We start from the raw sequence: 23,227 nt of genomic DNA, 5'->3' as shown, positions 1-23,227 counted from the left end.
GTATAATTGATGCAACTTACACCCTTTTGAAGGTTTAAAAAAATTATACACAATTTTGTCACAAAACATTAGACTACTCCCTTCCTAATGTTATCTACAAGACAAGAATGTCAATGTCCTCTGCTACAACAGTCATAAAATCATAGGCTATGGATACAGCAAACGCAGAAAAGATGATGACTGTATCTGCATCAGATTCATCCTGGTCGACACTAAAACCCACTTCTGATCGAGCAGTTTTGAGAAGGTCTATTAAGTTTGTTTTGTTCTTTTAATTACCAAGAAATTTAGCTTGGAACAATATTGGTACAGTGCTCTTATTAAACTTTATCTCTGTCCTTGGTGCTTTTTCGTGCGACGCAAGCGCACTAGGTGGGGTAAGTTTTGTGGAAATGGGTCGATAATAAATTAATACTAACATAGAAATGTTAGGAACATAATAAACTGATTAAGAGGATATGAATAAAACATATATAATAGAAAACTGAGTCTAAGGCTTCGTTTTTATCGTATTCTTATAAGTAATCAAGAAACCGTTCAATTTCGGAGCGCTGTAAAACCCAGAAAAATAATCAAATTATACAAATTTGTAGTGATAATGATCCGTAGCAAAATTGTCTATACTATTGCTTTGATTTAGTTTTATTTTAATATAACTATAAAAAAATTTGTCGTAAAGAAAATTTGTTAAAACATTTTTAGTTTTTTTTTTCTTAACAACTTTCTTATTTTTTATTTCAGCATAAAAAATAATAAATATTAACTTAAACAATTTTATTTGCTACAATTAATGTTTAATACAATTTTCTGTAGGGTTAGCAGTATTCGAGATACAACGCAAAAACACTTTGCTCACTATATTCGAAGATGGCGAGTATTCAAGAACCAACTTCGGAACGGAAATTTATTGAAATCCTCTTATGTATGCATTATAATAACGAAGAATTTTTTCAATGTTTCTTAGTTCGTATCTTTCAATTTAAGAACCAAATAATACTTCGTTCTTTTCACGTCGCCAAGTTGATAATAAATCATTTTATTGTTTGTTTATGTCACAGGCGCAAATTCTTGGATATTTCTTTGTTCAAACCGCCCGATATTGCGTTTTCAAATTAAGAATTTACGCCTTAATTTCCGTTGTGTCTTGTTTATGTGTCTTAAACCCAAAGTGCTTTGTTTATTCCAACTTATGCGATCAATTTTTTAAGATAATTTCGTCACTTTCGTTGGAGTCGCGGTGAAGAGCGGTGATCTCCAGCGTCATGTCCATATTCATCCGTCGAATTTGTGGTTTTCTGTTTTTGTCCCCTTTTCATGGAAATATGTAGCAGTGAAAAGTAGTTTTGTAGCAGTTAATGTTTCAGTTAATGATTTGAGTGAGGATTGGAATAATCGTCGTTTCCATCCTCGTTTTGTTTCTCCCTGGTTGTCATCCAAGGCTTTTTGGCGGTATGGAGATGGATTTGTTCGTGTGTTCGCTGCATAGAGAGTGAAGCCCAGGTCTACCCCCAGTTTTATGGTTTCGGAGGTTCCAGTGGCGTCGGGTTCCAGAAATTTTAGTGCAGTTTGCTAGTGAAAAATCCAGGTAACTTTTTGATCAAATTTTAAAGTAAAGACCGACATTTTTTTTTAACAATAATTGCTTTCATTAAAATTTAAAAAATAGTATTTATTATTGTAAATTTTGGGCTTTGACTTTAGCTGCTTTTTATTTGTTTTCAGTTTTTAAAATTTAATGTTTATGACAGCTAGCTTTATTATTTTCGATATTTATTTGTTTTGTTTGTTTAAAAAAAAAGGTTAATCTCTATGCGGTAACATTTGTAAGTTTATGTAGTATCTCCAACTACTGGAGTACTTTTGTTTTCTTAACATTTTGTTTATTCTTTTTTTAACTAACCCTTTTTTGAGTTTCAATTTGAAAAAGATATGTTTTGCATTTCTGATAATTATTTCCCTAGTTACAACTAGTTGTTGTAATAGTTATAATTAGGCACCTTGAAGTGGCGCTCTTTATAAATTACTAGAGGTGTTTCCTGTTTCTTTTTATTTTGTCCCAAGAGATTCATGACCGTTTGTTTCATATTTTTGTAGTTGCCCCAATCCAAACCCCTGGATATTTTTTACTTATCCACGACCCCAGCTCTCCTAACAAACCCTGAGTGCCGTTCGCACAAGTAATGATTATTTTGCTTGCCCTATCTCTACCCCCAGTAGTTTCTGTCCCAATTTTCCACCTCATACAATAATACCCCATGTGGTAGGCAAAATAATTCGTTACAATTCTATAAAAAATCTTCTATGATATTGTTTTGATGCCATTTTTTTGTAAAATTACCAGAAAAAAATGTATAATGCAAAAAAGAAAATTTGTTAAAAAAATTTGTAGTTATTTTTGTTTATACCTTTTTTATTTTCCATTTTACGATTAAAAGTATTAAAAATTCAGTTATAAACAATTTAATTTGCTACAGATAATGACTTATAATATTCCTTGTAGGGTTGTAACTTTACGAGATACAGCGTGAAAACCCTTTTCCTCCTTTTTTCAAGATGGAGGCCGGGGGACAACTGTGGCCACCATCCCAACAAATAAAAAAAATTGCGTCCTCTAAGAAATGCACGTTAAGGCATAAAAAATTTATCGTTTCAATGAACTGTTAAATAAATATAAAAAAATATTCCAAATAAAATATACATTTAAAAATTCAGAAAAATTCAATTGATATATAATATTAATTTGTTATTTTTAACAAGTATTATACGTCTACTATACTATTATTATATTTAGATTTTTGTATTCAAAAGAACAAGAGAATTCCTCTTCTATCTTAAAACCAACCCCTTTCAAACTTGAAACTTTCACATCGAAAATTTAAAAAGCAGCGGCTATAAGTGGTTCAAACGAAAGTTACTAATGCCTTTATTTTACTTACCATATAATCTCAAAGTTCCTTCGGCTTTTCCCAGCGAGTTTGTAGATACGCAGTTATATGTGCCGCTGTCGCTCGACGAAAAAGATCGTATCACCAACCACATAAAAACCTTGTAGCCGCTTCTTTCTTCTTTTATCGAGTATTTCGATCTGAAAAAGGAGAATAATCGTAAAGATAATGAAAGTGTAACTGTACTTTAATAAATATACTATAAAAATTTGGAAAATTCTAAAAGTGGAAAAACAATAAAATGCACAACCAATATTGAATAATAAAAATGCGTGTGTATTTTTTTTAAAGATAGCCCGGTTACTGGAAAAAAGAATATATTGGAGCTTGTTATCAAATTCAATAATTAAAATAAGTAGTCCAGAATAAACTGTTATAAACCGGTAATACTGCAGCCAATTGGCTTATTGAATATCTTTCATTCCTTCATGATACGCATTCCAGGATTCTGGAACCCTGTACCAGATTATACAGGTGTAGTGGATAGGTACCACGTATATTTGAGGTCACTTCTTTGTCTTCAAAACGTGTTTGCCGCCTGCTATACACTGCTTTGTAGTCGTAAAAGGTATATTTGACTGTTTTAAGTTATCTGCTGCAGAGTCTCTAGCTTAAGTCTCTGTGAAACAGTCTGATTGTATGCAGGTGTCACTTAACTGGCGCATGTCCACTAAGGAAGCCTGTTATGACTTTGAGATGATTATTATATTGATGAGTATATTTTCCCAGTGAGAGTTGTGTTGTCTTCGGATCCAGGCTTTTTTCCTAACACGGAAGGGACCTGAAACCCATACCAACGTAACACTGTTATGTTCCGCCAGTCTGTGGAGTTCGCGTTGGCATTCCCACACTAACCTTAACCTAGGGTCTACCTAAGAGCATATGAGAGCCTCCATGGCTGCTTGGCTATCCAAATTGCTTAGTTTGAGGATGGAACTTTCTTGCTGCACCTCAAAGTTATCTTCATTAAGCTCTTGGAGCAACTGTGCATGATAGGGACGAATCTTGTTCTTTTTTAAAATTCTTCCTACACAACTACCACTCATTTTAAAAGCAGTTGCAATTTCCCTCGTACTATTACGCGGATTCTCAGTGATACTAAGGATTAAGGATTAAGTTTAATTATTTTTCTTCATTTAGAATAGTTTTTATTCCATTAAATTTCTCATAATTTACGTATCCACTCCGTTAATGCTAATCTAATAAACTGAAAAGTTTTTGTTTTTGGTTGTTGTCTGTCAGGAAATTTCTGATAATAAATTATTGTTGCTAGTAGCATATTTTTATTACACTCTACTAGAACAAAAACCATATCAATCAGTTCTTTCTTAGAACAATTCATGTTAGTAATAGTGTCAACGTAATAGGAACTATAAAAATGACAAAATTTTGAGCAAATTTTGTATTAAAGTCAAAACCAATTACGTAGAATAATGTGTGTTTTTATTAACATTTTACACACTAAAAAAGACTACTTAGCTATTTTGATATCTCATTTAATATTGCCTAGGAAACCGTTCATTAAAGTATTACTTTACGTTTATCCTATAATGCGAAGGTGCGCCATCTTGTTGGAAAAACAAATTATCTTCTGAGTACGTGTTATCACTTTTTATTACATCTGTCAAAATAAGATCAACTATGTCCTCTGATAATTCTAGGTATGCTTCTCCGTTCAAAATTTGTTGTAAAAAGATTGACTGAAATGTTTATTCCGCCAGTCAGCCATATCTAATGCCAACCGTTGTCAATTTGCTGAATTTATTTTTCTGGTATTATCATCTACACCATCCTTTGTTTTGGCCTTCCTCTTTATCTACTTCCCACTGGCTGTGATATTCGCTCCGTGCGTGACCATGGTAGGGGTACTTTGAAACGATGCCAGCGTGCGTAGTGGCGAAATATGACAAAATTGGCCCTACCTTTTTACGCATAAATTTTATCAAAAATGTGTGCAAATACATATTGCGTATTTAATTGTGCTAATAATAGCAAAAATAGTAAGTGTAGTTTTTATAGGTTCCCAAAGATTACATATAAATTAGAGAAAAGAACAAGATGGATCCGTGCTATTAATATGAAAAAGTAAATATCACATAACTTCATTTTTATGCAATTGAAATAGAAAAAAATTTAATTAATTTACCTTAAATGATATTTTATAAGGCTTCAAGCTAACTGCAGAGTGCCTGATGACTTTAGCTTTTATATTATAACTTTTACTATTACTGTTTTTAAATATATGCTCTTTCACGTGAAAAACTTGATTTGCCAGTACTAGATTTTTTCCTTTCTTTTCCGTTTGTGGTTGAAAAGATATATTATGATGAATTTTGAGAAACCCAGTTTTTAATACTACATTTATTTTGTACATAAACTAAAAAAATATAATTAAAAAGTTAATTATTAATAATTGTCAATTCGCATGTATTTAACAATGTCAAATATATGTCATATGTTTAACATGAAAATTGGTAGGTCCAAAACTGTCAGATGAAGGCGGTAGGTGTCGCGTCAGTCACGCACGGAGCGAATAAGGATTCATCTAGGAGAGTTGTTCTGCTGCGAGACTAGTGGTTCGACTCCAGCAGTCGAACACAGCAGACGTGCCGAAGAGCGACTAGCGACACCGCCGAGGAGCTGCAGCGACCAAGTCCGAGCCGAACTTATCAGTTCGTGCCGTGTATGTAAGCACGGTAGCGGAGACTTGGCGTTAACAGCGCCTAGGCCCGAAAAAGAGAGGCAAAATCCTACGTCACAACTAGGTTAGCCGGGGAGATTTGTTTTTTAAATCAGATCTTCACGGAGGCCAAAATTGAGGTGTAGGAAAGCGAAAAAGCATACGGGCTTGCCCGTCGGGATATTCTCTGTGCCTCCGTTGGGATGACACTGTGGGATATAGTTGTTTAGAACTCTATATCTGGCAGACACGGCCCCAGGGTCAGAGAATTGAGAAACTCAAGAGGATCCCCGCTTTAGTTCTGCCTAAAGCGTGAACTACCGCGAAAGAGGTCACTGGGTGGCACCCAGAAACCGTGCTGGCAACGGGCCAGACGGATGACAAAAAAAGCCTTCGTCCACATTCAGATATCCGTCCCCCAAAATGGATCGCTCTCGATCCCCGCCTGACAGAAAGGCACCCCCCAGTCCCACCCCATATGGTTACAATGAGAGGAAACTCCACTGTAACATCTACGACGCACTACCCCCCATGGATGATGACAGCGCAAACTACGAAATATTCAAGGAACTACCGATAGAAGACGAAAAACAAGAAAACGAAGGGGAATTCAAACGTCCCAAAAACAAGAAGAAGAGGACAAAAGACAGAGCGGAGGGAAACCGCGAAGAACCACAAACTACCGACGACGATACACCAAAAAGGCTAACGCAAAAAAGGACCAGACAGAGAAGTAGCGAGGACGACAAGTCCGAACTACATGCATTAAGGACACTACTAAAAGAAAAAGATGCAGAAATAGCATCTTTAAGGAAAAAGATACAAGAGCTCCAAGACACAATGGTAGCCTCACAAAAGTCCATCATCGAGCACATGGACAAGAAGTTCAACCAACTGAACTCAAAAAATCCCGAGGAAAACCTGGCAAACCAGGCACAGAAAAACAAACAAGAAGACAACCTGAAAAATCAGGCAAAACCGGAGGAAAACCCTAAAACTCAGGGCAAAAAGAAGCAAAAAATCACAGGAGCCATTCCAAAGAATACTCAAGCCGAAGCTACGGGAACAATCATGAAAAATTCACAAAAAGAAGAAAAAACAACAAAAGGAAGAAAAGAAGATTTCCCACCCCTCACCCCTCCGAAACAACATCAGGAAGGTGAAGCTAAAGCCGATCGGCGTCCTCCGTCTCCGTCACAGATGGACATTGAAGTTGCTCCCAAGAAAACTTGGGCAAAACCACCTGTAATCAAATTACAGAGTGTGAGATATACAGGTGCAATACTAAGTATTGCACAAAAACAACAAATCATCACAGCGAACAAGCTGTCGAGAAGTGGAAGAGAAACACTCATCCAAGCAAAGAACCCCGAGGACTATCGCAAAATGGTGAAAATCATTGAGAAATTCAATGAAGAAAATCCAATTCAATGGATTGCATTCCCATTAGAAGAAGATATCAAACCAAGGATGGTTTTGAGAGGGCTACCTCCAACTACGAACACGACTGAGATGTTCGAGGCCATCAGAGATGAGTATGATATAGAAGTCGTGTCGATTAAGAACATGACTTCAAGAAAAAGCGATAGAAGACACTTACCAATGTTTGTCATGACGGTGGAGAGGGAGGACACCGAAAAGCTAAAAGGCATCACTAACCTGATGCACATGAAAATTAAAATAGAGGACTTACGCAAAGCAACAGGGCCCACACAGTGCTTCAACTGCCAGGGCTACCATCACGCGCAGAGAGCGTGCTTTAAAGCACCCCGCTGCGTAAAATGCGGAGAGGAACACTCCAGCAAAAGCTGCCAATTGCCCAAAGATCAAAAGGCAAAATGTGCAAATTGCCAAGGACAGCACCCAGCAAATTTCAGGGGATGCCCAAGATGCCCTACATGGGGACGTCAACAGCAGCCCCAACAAAGACAGAACGCAACGGCGCAAAGAAGGCCACAAATCACTCCCGGCGGCCCATCATACGCCCAGGCAGCAACAACAAAAGCACAAGATAAGGAAAACACCATCCTTATCTCAAGACAACACCAAGACGGCCTAGTTAACTCTGTGAAATAGTTACTAACTAGAGTAGTCAACGAGGCGATAGCAGACATAAAGCTAGCACTGAACTAGTGCAAGCAAATAGGGGATACTTGAGGATAGGCTCCTGGAATCCAGGAGGCATAAGGACCAACCAGAATATACTGGACGAACTGGTCAATAGATACGAAATGGATGTCGTTGCAATACAAGAAACAAAACTTACAAACAACATAAGTATAAAATTCCCAGGATACGACATATATAGGAACGACAACACAGCAAGATCAGGTGGCACAGCAATCTTAGTGAAAAAAGGCATAGAGCACATCAGAATAATAACACCGCAACTAAATACTATGCAAGCAACAACAGTAAGAATACAAATGAGGCAAGGAGAAGTCAACATTACCTCCGCCTACGTGAGACCACAAGATCTACTGATCGACGACGACCTGAACACGTTCTTAAATAACGAACCCTCAATAATAATAGGAGACCTAAACGCAAGATCCCCTAATTGGAACGACAGAGCTACGAACAGAAATGGAAGACTATTAAATACCTACATCGAAAATAATGAAGACATTATGGCAATGGGCCCAACAGACCCTACTCACTATCCAGGAAAGGGACTTCCCACACACATAGATATAGTAGTAGCAAAAAACCTAGGACTACAAACAGAATTACAAACATTAAACGAAGGCACAACCGACCACAAGCCCATCCTATTAGAACTAGGTACACACATGCAAAACTTCTGGAGACTCCAGAGGATTTTGAGAACCGACAGAAAACCAATCCCCCCACTACACGGGGAAAATGGAATCGTATACACCATAGAGGAAAAAGCAGAGGTAATGAGGAGTACTCTCGAGAGAGAGTGTACATTAAATTACCACCCAGACGAAGACATCGACTTCATAGAAGAAGTCGAAAGACAAAGAGAAAGACCTGATAATCCAAACGAAATTATCCCTCATACAACACCAGAGGAGATAAACGAACTGATCAAAAACAGCTCGCCAAAAAAAGCACCCGGACCTGACCAAATCACTAATAGGGCATTAAAATACCTACCAGCGAGAGCTATAGTATACTTAACTAACATCATTAATGCAATGCTAAGATTCAAGAAATTCCCGAACAGATGGAAAGAGGCCCATGTCATAATGTTACCAAAGTCCGGAAAAGACAGCACATTCCCGCAAAATTACAGGCCAATAAGCTTACTACCTGCAATCAGTAAGATTGTAGAGAGAATCATACTCAGCAGATTACAAGCGGAAACAGATAGATTAGAAATAATACCTGAAGCCCAATTCGGCTTCAGATCAGAACACTCCAGTGAGCTACAAGTGCTCAGACTAACAGAGTACATAGCAGCTGGATTCAACGATAAACAATACACAGGAGCAGCCTTCCTTGACGTAAGCAAAGCATTCGACAGAGTCTGGCATAAAGGACTAATATACAAAATGAGAAGATACGGGTACAGTGGAGCAATGACAAGGCTGATCTCGTCGTACTTGAGCAACCGACGTTTCAGAGTCCGGATAGGACAAGTCCTATCCGAACTCGGGAACCCAGAGGCTGGAGTGCCACAGGGAGCGGTACTGTCACCCCTACTGTACTCAATATACACAGCAGACATACCTAGAACACCAGGTACACTATTAAGCCTATATGCCGACGACACAGCGATAGCGGCCAAACATAGAAACATAGACACTGCGGTGAATAACCTCCAAACAGCACTAGACGACATAGAAGAATGGAGTTTAAAATGGAAAATAGCAATAAACTCCGATAAGACACAGGCTGTACTTTTCAAAAAGCGGCATCAGCAACCAGAAGAACAGGTAACTGTGCAAGACAATCCCATTGAGTGGAAAAGCGAAGCCAAATACCTCGGAGTAATTATGGATAAAGGACTAACATTCAACAAACACGTAGAAGCCACAGTACAAAAGGCAAACATGGCAAGAGCTTCTGTAAGAGGACTAACAGGGAGGAAAAGTAAACTCAGACTAAAAACAAAGATAAGACTAATAAATAGCATAATACTGCCCATACTGACATATGCATCCCTCGCCTGGGGACATGTATGCAAAACATCAAAAAAGAAAATACAAGCGGCTCACAACAACAGCCTTAGAGAAGCAGTCAACGTACCAAGATACGTTGCAGAAAGATTCCTCTTCAGAGAATTGCAACAAATCAGAGTGACAGACACGATGAAAGAAAAAGCCAGGACAAAGTTTGCTGATATAGAGAACCGCCCCAATCACATACTTAGAGAGATGATGAGGTATGACGCTTTCCACAGATGGAAGCACAAAAGACCAAAACAACAAATAGTAGAATAAAATAAAAAGTACTAGAGAGAAAATAATACCAGAGAGAAAAAATAAAACACTAGAGAGAAAACAAAAACACCAGAGAGAAAACACCTCAAAAATAACAACAACGCACACAGAAGACAGTTCGTAGCTCAAAACACCAAAGACTATCGCAAAGCACAGAGTGGGCCCAGTTGCCTATAGACGATAAAGTCTATATTGTTATATTGTTTATATATATATATATATATATATATATATATATATATATATATATATATTTTCAATGTTATAGTATGGACTTTACACTAATTCTGATTTTTTGTTTCAGGGCCACCTACAAAAAAAATCATAAAAAACACAAAAATCCGGCTTCGGCCACCAAAAAAATTAAAAAATACTAACAAAAACCGGCGTAAGCCACCAAAAAAATTAACAAAAACCCCAAAACCCGGGCACGTAGGGCCCAACCCCTTGAGCACCAAGTCGCCGAACTGAGCCTAGGCTCAGAGCGGAGACTTGAGGCCCAAGTAAGCAATTTTAGTTCGCGGATAAGCCACATCATGATAACAGGATCATAGCGACAATGCGCTGTCCTGAGTTTTGCAATCGGTTAGGAAACCATGTTGGGGTTCTATTACCCAGGACCTCCACATGAAGAGCATTTGGCTGATAGTTGTGCCCCTATCGCGCATCAGAGTGCTATAGGGGGGAAAGGGATGGTCTAGAGCATTGGAGCGCGGTGGGGTGACTCCTGTATATACTCGAGTTAACACACCTCGCTCCAATGAATTGTTACACCCGAACGTAATTCTTAGGGGTGAACATATCTCATAGGCTGGGTTTAATCAAATTGCTTGCTTGCTTGCTGTTCTGCTGCGATCAGGCTAGAATTCTTGTCTATTTTAGGCTTCCTATTTTTATGAGAGATATCACGGCTTTACCACCAGATATCTGTTTGTATTTATGAAATATCTCATAGTGGCTCTTCTTTCTCCAAATACCGTTATCACAGATGCTAAAGAATATTACTCTCAGGATTCTTCATTTAAATATGAGCAAGAGGTGTCCATCTATCTTGGAGATGGTTCCTGTTTCTGAGCGATATATCAGCACTGACAGCATAAGAGTTTTGTATATTGTTATTTTTGTTTTTTTGGCTAAGTTTCTAGCATGGCATCAAGAAATACAAAAGTAAAACTCTACAAAACAATAATACGCCCAGTCCTAACATATGGTTCAGAAACCTGGACTTTAACAAAAAGTAATGAAAACATGTTAGGATGTTTCGAAAGAAAAATACTAAGGCGCATCTATGGAGCGGTAAATGAAAATGGTGTCTGGAGAAGACGATACAACTTCGAACTCTATAGGATATACCAGGAACCAGATATCGTAAAACACATAAAGATAGGACGTCTAAGGTGGGTAGGCCATGTTATGCGGATGGAGCAAACCGACCCAGCTAGAAAAACGCTCCTTGATAGACCTATTGGTCAAAGAAGAAGAGGAAGACCCAGAACAAGATTCCTAGATAACATCGATAAAGACATGAGAAATATGGAAATACGTGCTTGGCGGAGGAAGGCGATGGATAGGGACGACTGGAGAAAAATTCTTGGGGAGGCTAGGACCCACACAGGGTTGTAAAGCCAAAATGATGATGATTCTAGCATGGCATGGGGAGACCTGCCGAGGCATGGGCAGGTCTCCCCATGCTTCCTTTCTTTTCCTGAAATGAAAACCGTATGCCGTCATCTCTTTTATTGAGACAATTTGGCCTTTTTTCAATTTCTATAGTTTCTCGAATAATTCTTGATTTATAAAAGCAGATAGGGGCTGCAGTTCTGGAGTTTTCAAAATTAATTTTGTGACCTGTGTGAAGATGGTGTTTATCTAGAACTGAAATTGATTCGGAATTGCGAACAGAATTAGAATGTTTATAAATCCTATTTTTAATTCTACGATTTATTTGGCCTATATAGGATCGGGGGAAGTTTGCACAAGGAATTTCATAAACTTCATTGTTGTTCATTTGGAATGTTGTCTTTGAATGATCGGAAAAGAGATGAACATTTTTGTTGGGGTGTAAATATTGTCTTTATTCCCCTTAATTTAAGAATTTTGTCGATTTTGTCAGTGACACCTTTGATGTAAGGAAGAAAAGCTTTCGTATGATGAGGGTCTGAGTCTTTGGGTTGAGATTGAGTGAAAGATTGATGTCTGTGGATACTCCTATTGATGTGATTTTCGCGGTAATTGTTTTAGATATGGGGTTGTTTTAAAGTAGAGAGCTTATTGACCTGGAAACAAGGATATTAATGACTAAATTAATTTGTGAAGATTGATGATGAGAGTTGGCAATCAAATCACGATTATTATGGGTGGGTTTTAGATAAACAGAGTGATAAAAACCTTGGGATTGGTTTTTCGTTATGATACCGTCGAGAAACGGTAGGGATGAATCAGTTTCCACCTCCATCGTGAACTGGATACTAGGATGTATAACATTCAGATGGGTTTGAAAAGACACCACAGCATCCCTGTCTTGGGGCCAAATGACAAATGTATCGTCAACATATCGTAACCAACATATGGATTTGAGCATTGATGTGGATAGTGATTGGATCTCGAAGTCTTCCATAAAGATATTGGCAATTACTGTAGATAGTGGTGAGCCCATTGGGGCACCATTTATTTGTCTGTAGAATTGATTTTGGAAGATGAAATACGTGTTGGACATACAGTGTTTAATAAGAGATAAGTAGTCTTGCTGAATAGTGTATTTAGTTTTTAGAATATTTAGAGTGTCATATTTAGAAATGTTTGTAAAGAGTAAAACGTTATCGAAACTTACTAGAATGTCTTATGGTGATTTTGAAGGATGAAGCGTTTTCGGCGGGTGGTTGTAGAGTATTGACCAAGTACTTAGCCAATGATTAAGAAGGGCAGTTGCATGCACTGATAATGGGACGCAGAGAAATATAATGTTTGTGAATTTTGGGTAGGCCATATATTCGAGGTGTTTTGGAAGACTTTTCACGAGGAATTAGAAATTGTTTTATGTCATAGGGATAAAGGGTTTATTAATAATGGCTTTTGTTGTTTTCTCCAGATAGGTTGTTGGATTATTAGGAATTGGTCTGTAGTCTAGAGTAATAATAAGATTTGAGAGTTTATTAATGTAAGAAGACGTGTTTCGGATGACGATGGCATTTGCTTTATCTCATGATTAAAATCTCGATTCTATCTGTTTTTGTAAGTTTCATTCTTGTTAATGCTGTTATTATGTAGGCAAAAAACTCGAACAGTAACAATTTGTCATCTATTGGTTTATAGATTTATAGATCATTGACAGTCCAGTCCAGTAACGATCAGTCAATGACTATACTGATTCAAATATTTTTGTAAAAATAATTTTGAATACTTGAATGATACTACAATAATTAATTTCAGATTAGAATGTAGCATTCTTATTAATCAATGAATTTCTTTTTTGGAACCAACAAAAAAATACAAATTTGCTTTATTAGCAAATGTGGCGGTCCTTAGTGTGATTTAGTTTAGTAATTAACACTGCAGAAATAAATACTCGAATGATACGTAACGTAAAAAGAGGAAGAAAAAGTAGTAGAAGAAGAAGAAGAAGAAAAAGAAAAAGAAGTAGAAGAAGAAGAATGATGCATAGTTGCAAAGACGATTAGAAGACCTTTGAAATGAGGTGTCCCGAACCTCGGTTGTTATTTAAAAAAACCTCGATTACCTCATTACGTCAACACTAATGACGTAATTTCCAATACATATTAACGGCAATACATAACGACATAACGGCAATTAATTGCCGTTCAAAAATTAAACTTCACGTGTTTTAAGATATTTTTTAAAAGTTGTCTGTTTCTGAAATAATGAATTTATTCCATAGACTTGCATCATACAGTGTTTACGTTAATATTGTTAGCGTTGATTTTCCAATAAAATATCTGTTTGAAACTTATTAACATTATTTATTATTATTCTTATTATTTTTTATCCTATTTTTCCGATAAAACTGATCAATGTTGTTTTAATACGGCTTTGAGTTCCCTCATTTAAGTCATTTCAGAATGTCAATATTTTTTTAAGCCCTTAAAAACTCAGTTCAAAATATCATAAGCAGAGTTTTTTGTATTCTCGATATTCTGTGATGTCTTTATATGTTTGTCTTTATATTTTTTGAATACAGTAACGTGGTTTTATAATAAAACCAACTACATAAAGCTTCAAAAGCATTTACAAACGATGTGCTACAGATACAAAGAAATTGGAAACCTCTCACTGTCACATTTCCTCAGGAAAAAAAAAGATCAGAGACGACCTTTTTATTCAAATTCTCTAAACGAAGTAACTCTTAACGTACACAGAAACTGCATATAAATAACCCTCGTCTTTGATGTTTCCTTTCTACAACACTAAGGAAAATTTTATGAATCATTTCAGGTTTAGTCCGGTATTTTGCTCTGACTGGAAAAATGCAATTCCTAAGGGAATGGGAGAGTCTTTGGAATTTGCTTTTTATTTTTATTCTCTTGTGATTGCAAATAATCATAGAAACTGTAGATTATTATTGTTTATTTATTTGAATTTTTTTATTTATTTTAAATAATATCTTGGGCATAAATATAATAGATTTAAAATCTATCAATGATGGACATTTATTGTTTAGGATAACGGATATTCGTGACTGTCAATATAAATTGATGGTGACTGTGACATTGACACAAAACACATCAGTGATACCATCTAAAATAACTTACGGTTGCCTACCCTACATTCCAGTTTTGACACCGAAGCTAATGAACATCTTCAAAAATGTTAGTGATTTAAAAATTACAACCAAAAATGTGAAAACGGTATCGAAGTTATACACAAAAACAAAAGATCCTTTCACAATACAGGAGTCATCAAATGTTGTTTATTCCATACCGTGTAATAATTGTAACCAAATATATATATAGGAGAATCATCTCGTAATTTTCATAGTAGGGTGATCTCACATCGTAGCGATATAAAAACCAAAAAAATAAATGCATGTGCATTGACAGAACATGCATTAACGTTGAAACATGAATTTAATTTCGAGGATTCCTGTATTTTGGCAAAGGAAAAGAACCATTCAAAACGTGTTTTCTTGGAAATGTGTTCCATAAAATTGAGTACATCTTGCATCAATAAAAAGTCAGACATAGATAAACTAAGCAACATTTATTGCTACTTACTGGAAAAACATCCAAAATAAAATTAATATCTACCTGTACCCGTACCCACACAAATTACAGTTATATGCATAACATGTTGCATACCATTAAGACAGATTTAAAAATTAAAATCACCTAAGATGGGCCTCTAGTATTTCTTAAAAAGAAATATGGTATTAAGTACACCTAAATTACTTTTTAATCATAGGATTTTTTCTTTTTGTTCTCTATGTGCCAGAGTTAAAACACACCAGTAAAAGATGACAACAAAATTTTTACTATTTTTACCTAAATTTTAAAGAATTTTAAAATGTATTTTGTCCACTATTTTATATTTTATGTGTGTGTTATTAATGTTGAGTGTCTACGCTTTTACAAATAATCTCAACGACTAGTAAGTTGCACTGAAGATTTGTGATATTTTATAAATATGTACACTTTTTCTTATTACAGTGTCTTGAAAAAGGAATAAAACCATTCCGAAAGCTAGACAAAAAGTCATAAGAGTGTTTCATTAACATCCCGGCCAATTTTCTGACTGCAACCCTAATAAACTGTGTTGTTAGATATATATATATATATATATATATATATATATATATATATATATATATAAATATATATATATATATATATATATATATATATGTATATATATATATATATATATATATATATATATATATATATATATATATATATATATATGGAGTTGGAATAATTATCTCCAGGAGCATCCAAGCAGCCGTTGTAATTTTTGTTCCCTTTTCGGATAGAATGCTACTATTACAAATACAGGGTAAGCCAGTGAACATTAATGTAGTACAAGTGTATGCTCCAACTGCAGATAAATCAGAAGCTGAAATAGAACATTTTTATGAACAACTCAAACAACTACAATACACAAGAAAGAAAGAAATTACTATAATAAAGGGTGATTTAAATGCAAAGATAGGAAAAGGCCGAGTCGGCAATATAATAGGTAATTATAGTTTAGGAATAAGGAATGCTAGAGACGACAGATTGGCTCAATTTTGTCGAGAAGAAAACCTGGCGATTATGAACATATGGTTTCGATTACCACCCCGTAGACTGTATACCTGGAGATCACCACAAGATAATGAACAAAATTACATTAGACATCAGATCGACTTTTCCTGGAGCAGATGTCCCCTCTGCAAAAGTTCTAAGGTGAATACTCAGTAACTCAAGATAAATGAAATCTGTGCTGAGGCTTCAACTTGCATCAATCAAGAAATGAAGAAATTAACATTAGAAATGAAAAAAACTGAGAATGTTAACATTACGTGGAGCAAAATCAAAGATTGTGTTATAAAAACACAGAAAGAAACTTTACAAAACGAAAAAGAAAGCCGAAAATCTTGGATTACTCAAAAAATACTGGAAATCATGGAACAAAGAAGAAAATTGGCTAATAAGGCTAAGGAAAAGTGGATGATGGAAACATGCATCGAAGTGGAAGATTTGCAGAAAAAGCATGATCCTTATAATTTACATAAAAAAGTGAAAGAATTATCTGGAAAATCACGAACAAATATACCTAACCGATTAATTAACAAAAACAATAAACTTATTAATAATCCAATTGAAATAAAACAAGTATGGACTAAATTATTGAAGATATTTTCATGAAAACAAGAACGGAACCAACACAAATTGATAACGAGGAAGCTCCAATAATATTAAAATCTGAAGTTCAACATGCTACAAACAACTCAAAATCTGGCAGAGCCCCTGGGGCAGATGCAGTTCATATCGAGCTAATTAAACTTATAGATGAAGACAATTTAAGTGCAATAACTATACTCTTTAACAACATATACAAATCTGGTGACATACCTTCTAGCATTTGCAAATTCTTTGAAATATATATTGAAATATATTGAAGTCCCCTCGTATATATTTAAAATATCAAAGAATAATCTTAGTGTATTTCTGTTTCCTTTCGTACAAGTTAAAACAACGAATCTTTCAGTTTGCTTTTATTTGCGTCACTGGAGTTAATGTAAACCATTTGATAGTTTGTTTATATTTCACAAGATGCGTATTTTGTAGAAACAAATGATTATCAGCAAGGAGAATATAAATGGGGCTCATCTTTACATTAATGGGACGCAGATAGAGCGAGTAAAACAGTATTGCTACCTGGGAACTATTATAAACGAACAGTGGAGCAATGTACAGGAAATAAAGTGCCGCATAGTAAAGGCAAGAACGGTCTTTAACAAAATGAGCGCCATCTTCAAAAGTCACAACATATCCCTAGATACAAAAATGAGACATTTGAGATGCTATGTTTTCTCTGTGTTGTTGTACGGGGCGGAGGCATGGACGCTTACAGACACCACTATTAAAAAACTTGAAGCATTTGAGATGTGGCTTTATAGAAGAATGCTGAGAATATCATGGACAGCAAGGATCACGAACAAGGAAGTTCTAGAAAAAATGAAGACGGAACCAGAGATTGTGTTTACGACCAAACGCATAAAATTGCAATATCTGGGACACGTTATGAGAAATCAGCACCGTTACTCCCTGCTGCAGTCTATATTGCAAGGTAAAGTCAAAGGTAAGCGAGGACCTGGTAGAAGGAGAATATCATGGCTGCGGAATTTAAGAACATGGTTTAAGAAAACCTCAACGGAGCTGTTTCGAGCCGCAGCAAGCAAGGTCATGATTGCCAATATGATTTCCAACATCCGAAACGGATAGGAACCAGAAGAAGCGTATTTTGTCGGTATTCTTTGATTGAGCCTCTTTTAGGATATTTTGCGTTCCCGTTACCGTTGTAAGTTAAAAAAATAATTGCTCACTCTCGCTAAGGCCGGCCGCTTCGAAGGCGTGTTTAGTTTTATTGGAGTCCGAATTTATTAGCATCAAATTCGTAATCTTTTCGTTTTCCTTTTTTTGTCATGGAAATATAGTATAAAGTGACAGTAGCAGTTAAATAATGCATATTGAGCAGTCAATAGTTGCAGTTTAAGTGAGGTTCCAGAAGGCGAGGAACAAGAATCGTTGTTTCCATCCTCATTTTGCTTCTCCCTGGTTTTCATCCCAGTCTTTTTGGCAGTTTGGAGATGAATTTGTTCCTGTTTCAGAGATTTCCAATCCAGTTTCAACCCTCAAAAACTTTAGTTCTTTTTTTTTGGTGAAATCAGTTAACTTTTATTGTGTTAACTGTTTGTGGTGAGACACAATAAATGTTTTATTTATTTCTTTGAACCATTTTCTCTTTTTATTTTAGAAAAGTCTCCCAACAATTTTTGTATTTTTAATAATTATTTCAATAGTTACAACTAGTTGTTGTAATCGTTATAATTCGGCACCTCGAAGCAGCGTGCATTTTAAATTGCTAGAGGTCCTCGCTGTTATTTTTTGGTCCGTTTGTTCCAAGAGACTTATGTAAGAATCCCCTTTGTTTAATTTTTTTGTAGTTGCCCTAATCCAAGCCCTTTGCCATTCAACTTATCCACGACCCAGCTCTCCAAACAATCCCTGAGTGCCGTTCGCATAAGTTTCGATTTATTTTTCTTGCCTGTCTCTGCCCAATAGTTTCTGTCCCCAATTTTCAACCCCCATAATAATACCCTATGTGGTAGGCAAAATATTTACGTTACAACTTACAGAATGGCTGCTGTCGACCTTTGTTCCGCTACCAAAAACCAAGAACCCCAAACGCTGTAATGACTACAGATTAATCAGCTTAATGTCACACTTATTAAAAACATTTTTAAAGATTATACATGCAAGAATATTCAGAAACTGCGAAGCGGATATAAGTAATAGACAGTTTGGCTTTCGTAACGGCTTCGGAACAGTGGAAGCTCTGTATAGTTTCATAACTCTTGCCCAAAAATGCCGAGACCAATAAAAATATCTTTTCGTTGCGTTTATAGACTATGAGAAAGCTTTCGACAAAGTTAAACAAAACATTCTCATGGAATGTCTAAAGAGAAAAGGACTCAACAAAAATGACATTAACATAGTGAGAAATCTGTATTGGAACCAACAGGCTGTTTTAACATTATATGGAAATAGCCCGGATGCGCAACAGATAAGTAGAGGAGTGGGACAGGGCTGTGTACTTTCACCATTACTATTTAAGATATACTCAGAAGAGTTATTTACGCAAGCACTTAAAAACTGTAGAGAAGGGATCAAGATAAATGGTGAAAATATAAATAACATCCGTTATGCTGACGATACAGTCATCATTGCTGAAAGTGAGAAAGACCTGCAGACGTTATTAAACACAATTTATGATACTGGAGAACAGTTTGGTTTAACAATAAACATAAAGAAAACCAAAACCATGATTATCAGTAAGAGGGGCAAAGCTTTTTCAAGGATCCAGATAAAAAATGAAGATATTGAGCAAGTGGACAAAATGAAATACTTAGATGTCTGGTTTACGGAAGATTTTAATCTGAAATCAGAAATTCGCTCAAGAATAGAGCAATCAAGAGCAGCCTTTTTGAAAATAAGGAAATTTCTGAGTAACTAAAGACTCAATCTGCAAATCTCATATCGAATAGTAAAATGTTATATCCACTCTATTCTTCTTTATGGTGTCGAAACCTAGACTGTTAATGTTGAATTAATGAGAAAACTGGAAGCTTTTGAGATGTGGCCATGGGAAGATACCATGGACCGATCATATTACGAACGAAATGGTGTTGCACGGAATGGGAAAAGACAGAGAACTTTTGACCACCATTAAAAGGCGAAAGACAGCATATTTGGGACACATACTTAGAAATGATAGGAACGAGTTGTTGCAGCTGATTATGAAGAGTAAAACTGAAGGAAAAAGGGGTCCTGGTAGACGACAAATATCCTGGCTGAAAAACATTCGCGAGTGGACCAGGTTAAACACACAGATGCTCTTAAGAAAAGCAGAAGATAGAGACGAATTTGCAATGGTTATAGCCAACCTTCATTAGTGGAGATAGCACTAGAATAAGAAGATGTGGGACTATAATAACCCATCAGACACCAAATTATTACTTTATTTTGGTAAATAAAAATCGAAAATACAAATAAAATCTCATATTTTTGAAACAAAAGGAACAAAACTAAGATCAATATTTAATGTAAAGCAAAAGGAGTGAAACATGTTTTGCACAAGGTTTGATTATCTAGAAAGTAATTACTTACTCAAGTCTTTAATATCTTAACATTAGCAAACTATGGTGCCGTGGTTACTTACTCTGAATTCGCCACGATTCAACTTCCCAGCAAATTCCCAGCAAGTCGTTTTGTACCCATATCTTTATTCCCCGTTTGATGGGTTTTATGGGTAGAAACTGTTTTAGAGAAGACCTTCCTTTCAATTTCGCCATTGACTCATCAATGCTTTTAAAAGCTACCTCTGTTCGATATTTTGGAAATGTTAGTTTTAGATAATTAGCGACATCCTCGATGTAATATGATTTTCTCGCATTGTCAGGTTTTACAATATCAACGAAATAGGTTTTGGCAAGGATAAGTTTACAACGGTCTCACAGTGCCATTTTATTGCTAAATTTCCTAAATTTTGTGACCAATAATCATTGAAAGATGGAACTCGATTATATGCCATGATTAGTGTGACACCCAATACAATAATAATTTCATCGTAGGAATTCTGTTTTTCTTGGTGTCGTTTCCAAATTTCTCTAAATGTAAGTTCGTAGAATGTGCAATATGTCGAATGAGGCTTCTGGGAAAGTCTTTTAGAAATATTTCTATTTCAGTCATGGTATGAGGAAGAGTACAATTATTGACTTTTTTTTGCTGGAACCGAAAAACGTGGTAAAAAGTTCTATCATTATGTAACCAAATACCTGGTTGGTACGTAAATTCGCCTTCTTCATCATTTTCGCCACTACTGCTTTTTTCTTCACTTTCGTCACTTATCTGATTCTCTTCATCCATCTTATTGCTCTTGAAACCTGTATCTATTTCGTGATGCTCTCCTTTTACTGTTCCTCTGCATCTTGATGGATTGTAGTATTCATCATCGGAGCCACTAGTCTCAAAAGGATCGACTTCTAATTATGTATCGCTGACAAAAATAGCTGCTGGCTGCTCCTCCGACTCTTTCTGCGTCGATAACTTAAACAAGACTGTTGGGCCACATATAACCCATATAAATGTCTGTTGTAGGTGGCTCCACTCACAAAAACAAATTCGCAATAACAGTAACGGCGCACAACTGTCTCTGTGGTAGTCATCAACAAAACTACATAAACACATTTCACAGATCAACATCACGGGATAATACAGCGCGAAAGTGATTCGCAATGTTCTTTTAAATTTTTTAAATCTTGTTATTAAGTTCTTAAAAAGTCGGTTACGATAAAAATTCATGTAAAACGGTTTAGATTTAGTCTAAACTAGACTAACTTAGACTTGAGTCCTACAGACTTGATAATTTTATGACTATGACACATACGTCCCGTTAGACTCGAAAGGGTTAAAAAGCAAAAATTTTCATTTGTAAAGTTTCTATCAATTAAAAATAGGGTATTGCCCAAAAGTTTCTTCTCTTACGTGTATTTACCTCACTCGCGAATCTCTTGAATTTTTTTGTAAATTTTAGTGAATTCGCTCCTGGAGGGTTTGTTTTTTTTTCACCTAAGCCCTAAGTTTTTTTGACTTTCCAATAAATTCTAGAGTGAGTTTGTGAGATCCTGTAGCGTTGCTGCAGACTAAAATTGTCACTTTTCCCTCTTCTTCTTGAATCCTGGTGCACTGTCTTCTTGTTTTGAGGCCAGAGTGTAGGTCGGCAGCATTTTATAATTGAGATCTGCTTCGTCACAATTGTAAAGCTGGTCTCCGGTAATTCCTTCTTCTTCTACTAAGCTGTGCAAGGTTTTTTTGAGGACTTCGACAACTTCTGGGTCAGTAGACAGTTTCTCACCATATATCTGTAGCTTCCGCACACTGTACCGATTTTTCCAACTCTCCAACCATCCTTCACGTGCCTTGAAATTAATATCACCTACAATTTCTTTGTTGAAGTGTAAAGCTTTTTCTTGTAATATAGGACCTGTGATTGGTAATCCCTGCTCCCTCTTTTGGGTGAACCAAAGATACAAACACTCATTGATATGGTTGTTTAAGGCGTTTTTCATCATTTTCAGTTTCATTATCTCAGTTGTTGAAGCCTGCAATGAGCACCATTCATCAATTTTGTTGCTAGATTTTTTCCAGTCACCCACAGTGCTAGTCCCTATACCCATCTCAACAGCAATCTTCTTAGCCGTTTCACCAGTATCTAGCCTCTTCAACGCACGAAACTTTTCTTCCATTGTTACAACATTTTTGTTCCTTTTCTCGGCCATATTACAAAAACGATGGACAAACAACGAACAAACAACGATCGTAATGGCAAGTAGGTATGGATCTTAAAAATTTCAAGCCAAACAAATTTCACTGCTCAAGAACAAACAAAGACTGAGAGAAAACACAGACCCACAGTCGTCAAAACGGTAGAGAGAGTCACATACCACGCTAGAAATACACCCATTCGTAGAGAACTACATAGGCGCGGAGTCGTTTATATCTTTTAAAAATTTGTTCCTCGAACTGTCCAGATATGGGAAGGTCCGGATGTGACAGGTCCGGATGTGGCAGGTTAGACTGTATTTTTAAATAGTAAACCTTCCTGGTGTGAACTGTGCAACACCGCCATAAACCACAATACCTTCATGCATTTATTAATTGACTGTCTAAAATATGATCAAGAATAATCATAGCATGGTCTACTTAACATGCTCCTCCAACTTTTATGCTAAATGTGCCTTGTCGATAAACTAACAAACTAGCTTAAAAGGGTAAACATTATTTATAAGTTCGAATGTGCAACCCTTACTCATTATGTAGTCGTTAATCACCACTAGTTAATCAGTGAACCGTTGGTTCTGTAAGTAAAAAAATACATACTAATATCATGTTTTAACCCGCATTCCATTCCTA

At 36.1% G+C, this 23,227-nt stretch overlaps 1 protein-coding gene across 1 annotated transcript in view; it reads right to left on the bottom strand.

Moving 5' to 3' along the window:
- The window catches only part of LOC140437699 (protein amalgam-like), an 889,271-nt gene that overhangs the window by 28,043 nt on the left and 838,001 nt on the right, over positions 1-23,227 (bottom strand). Inside the window, exon 8 of the mRNA XM_072527401.1 lies at positions 2,937-3,085. Within this exon, the coding sequence (XP_072383502.1) occupies positions 2,937-3,085 (149 nt within the window). The remainder of the gene's footprint in view (positions 1-2,936; positions 3,086-23,227) is intronic.

This window comes from Diabrotica undecimpunctata, chromosome 1 (genome assembly GCF_040954645.1).
Source record: "Diabrotica undecimpunctata isolate CICGRU chromosome 1, icDiaUnde3, whole genome shotgun sequence".
NCBI classification, from domain to species: Eukaryota; Metazoa; Arthropoda; class Insecta; order Coleoptera; family Chrysomelidae; genus Diabrotica; species Diabrotica undecimpunctata.
The sequence above is the reverse complement of the archived record's forward strand: the minus strand, read 5'-3'. Positions and strand labels throughout refer to the sequence as shown.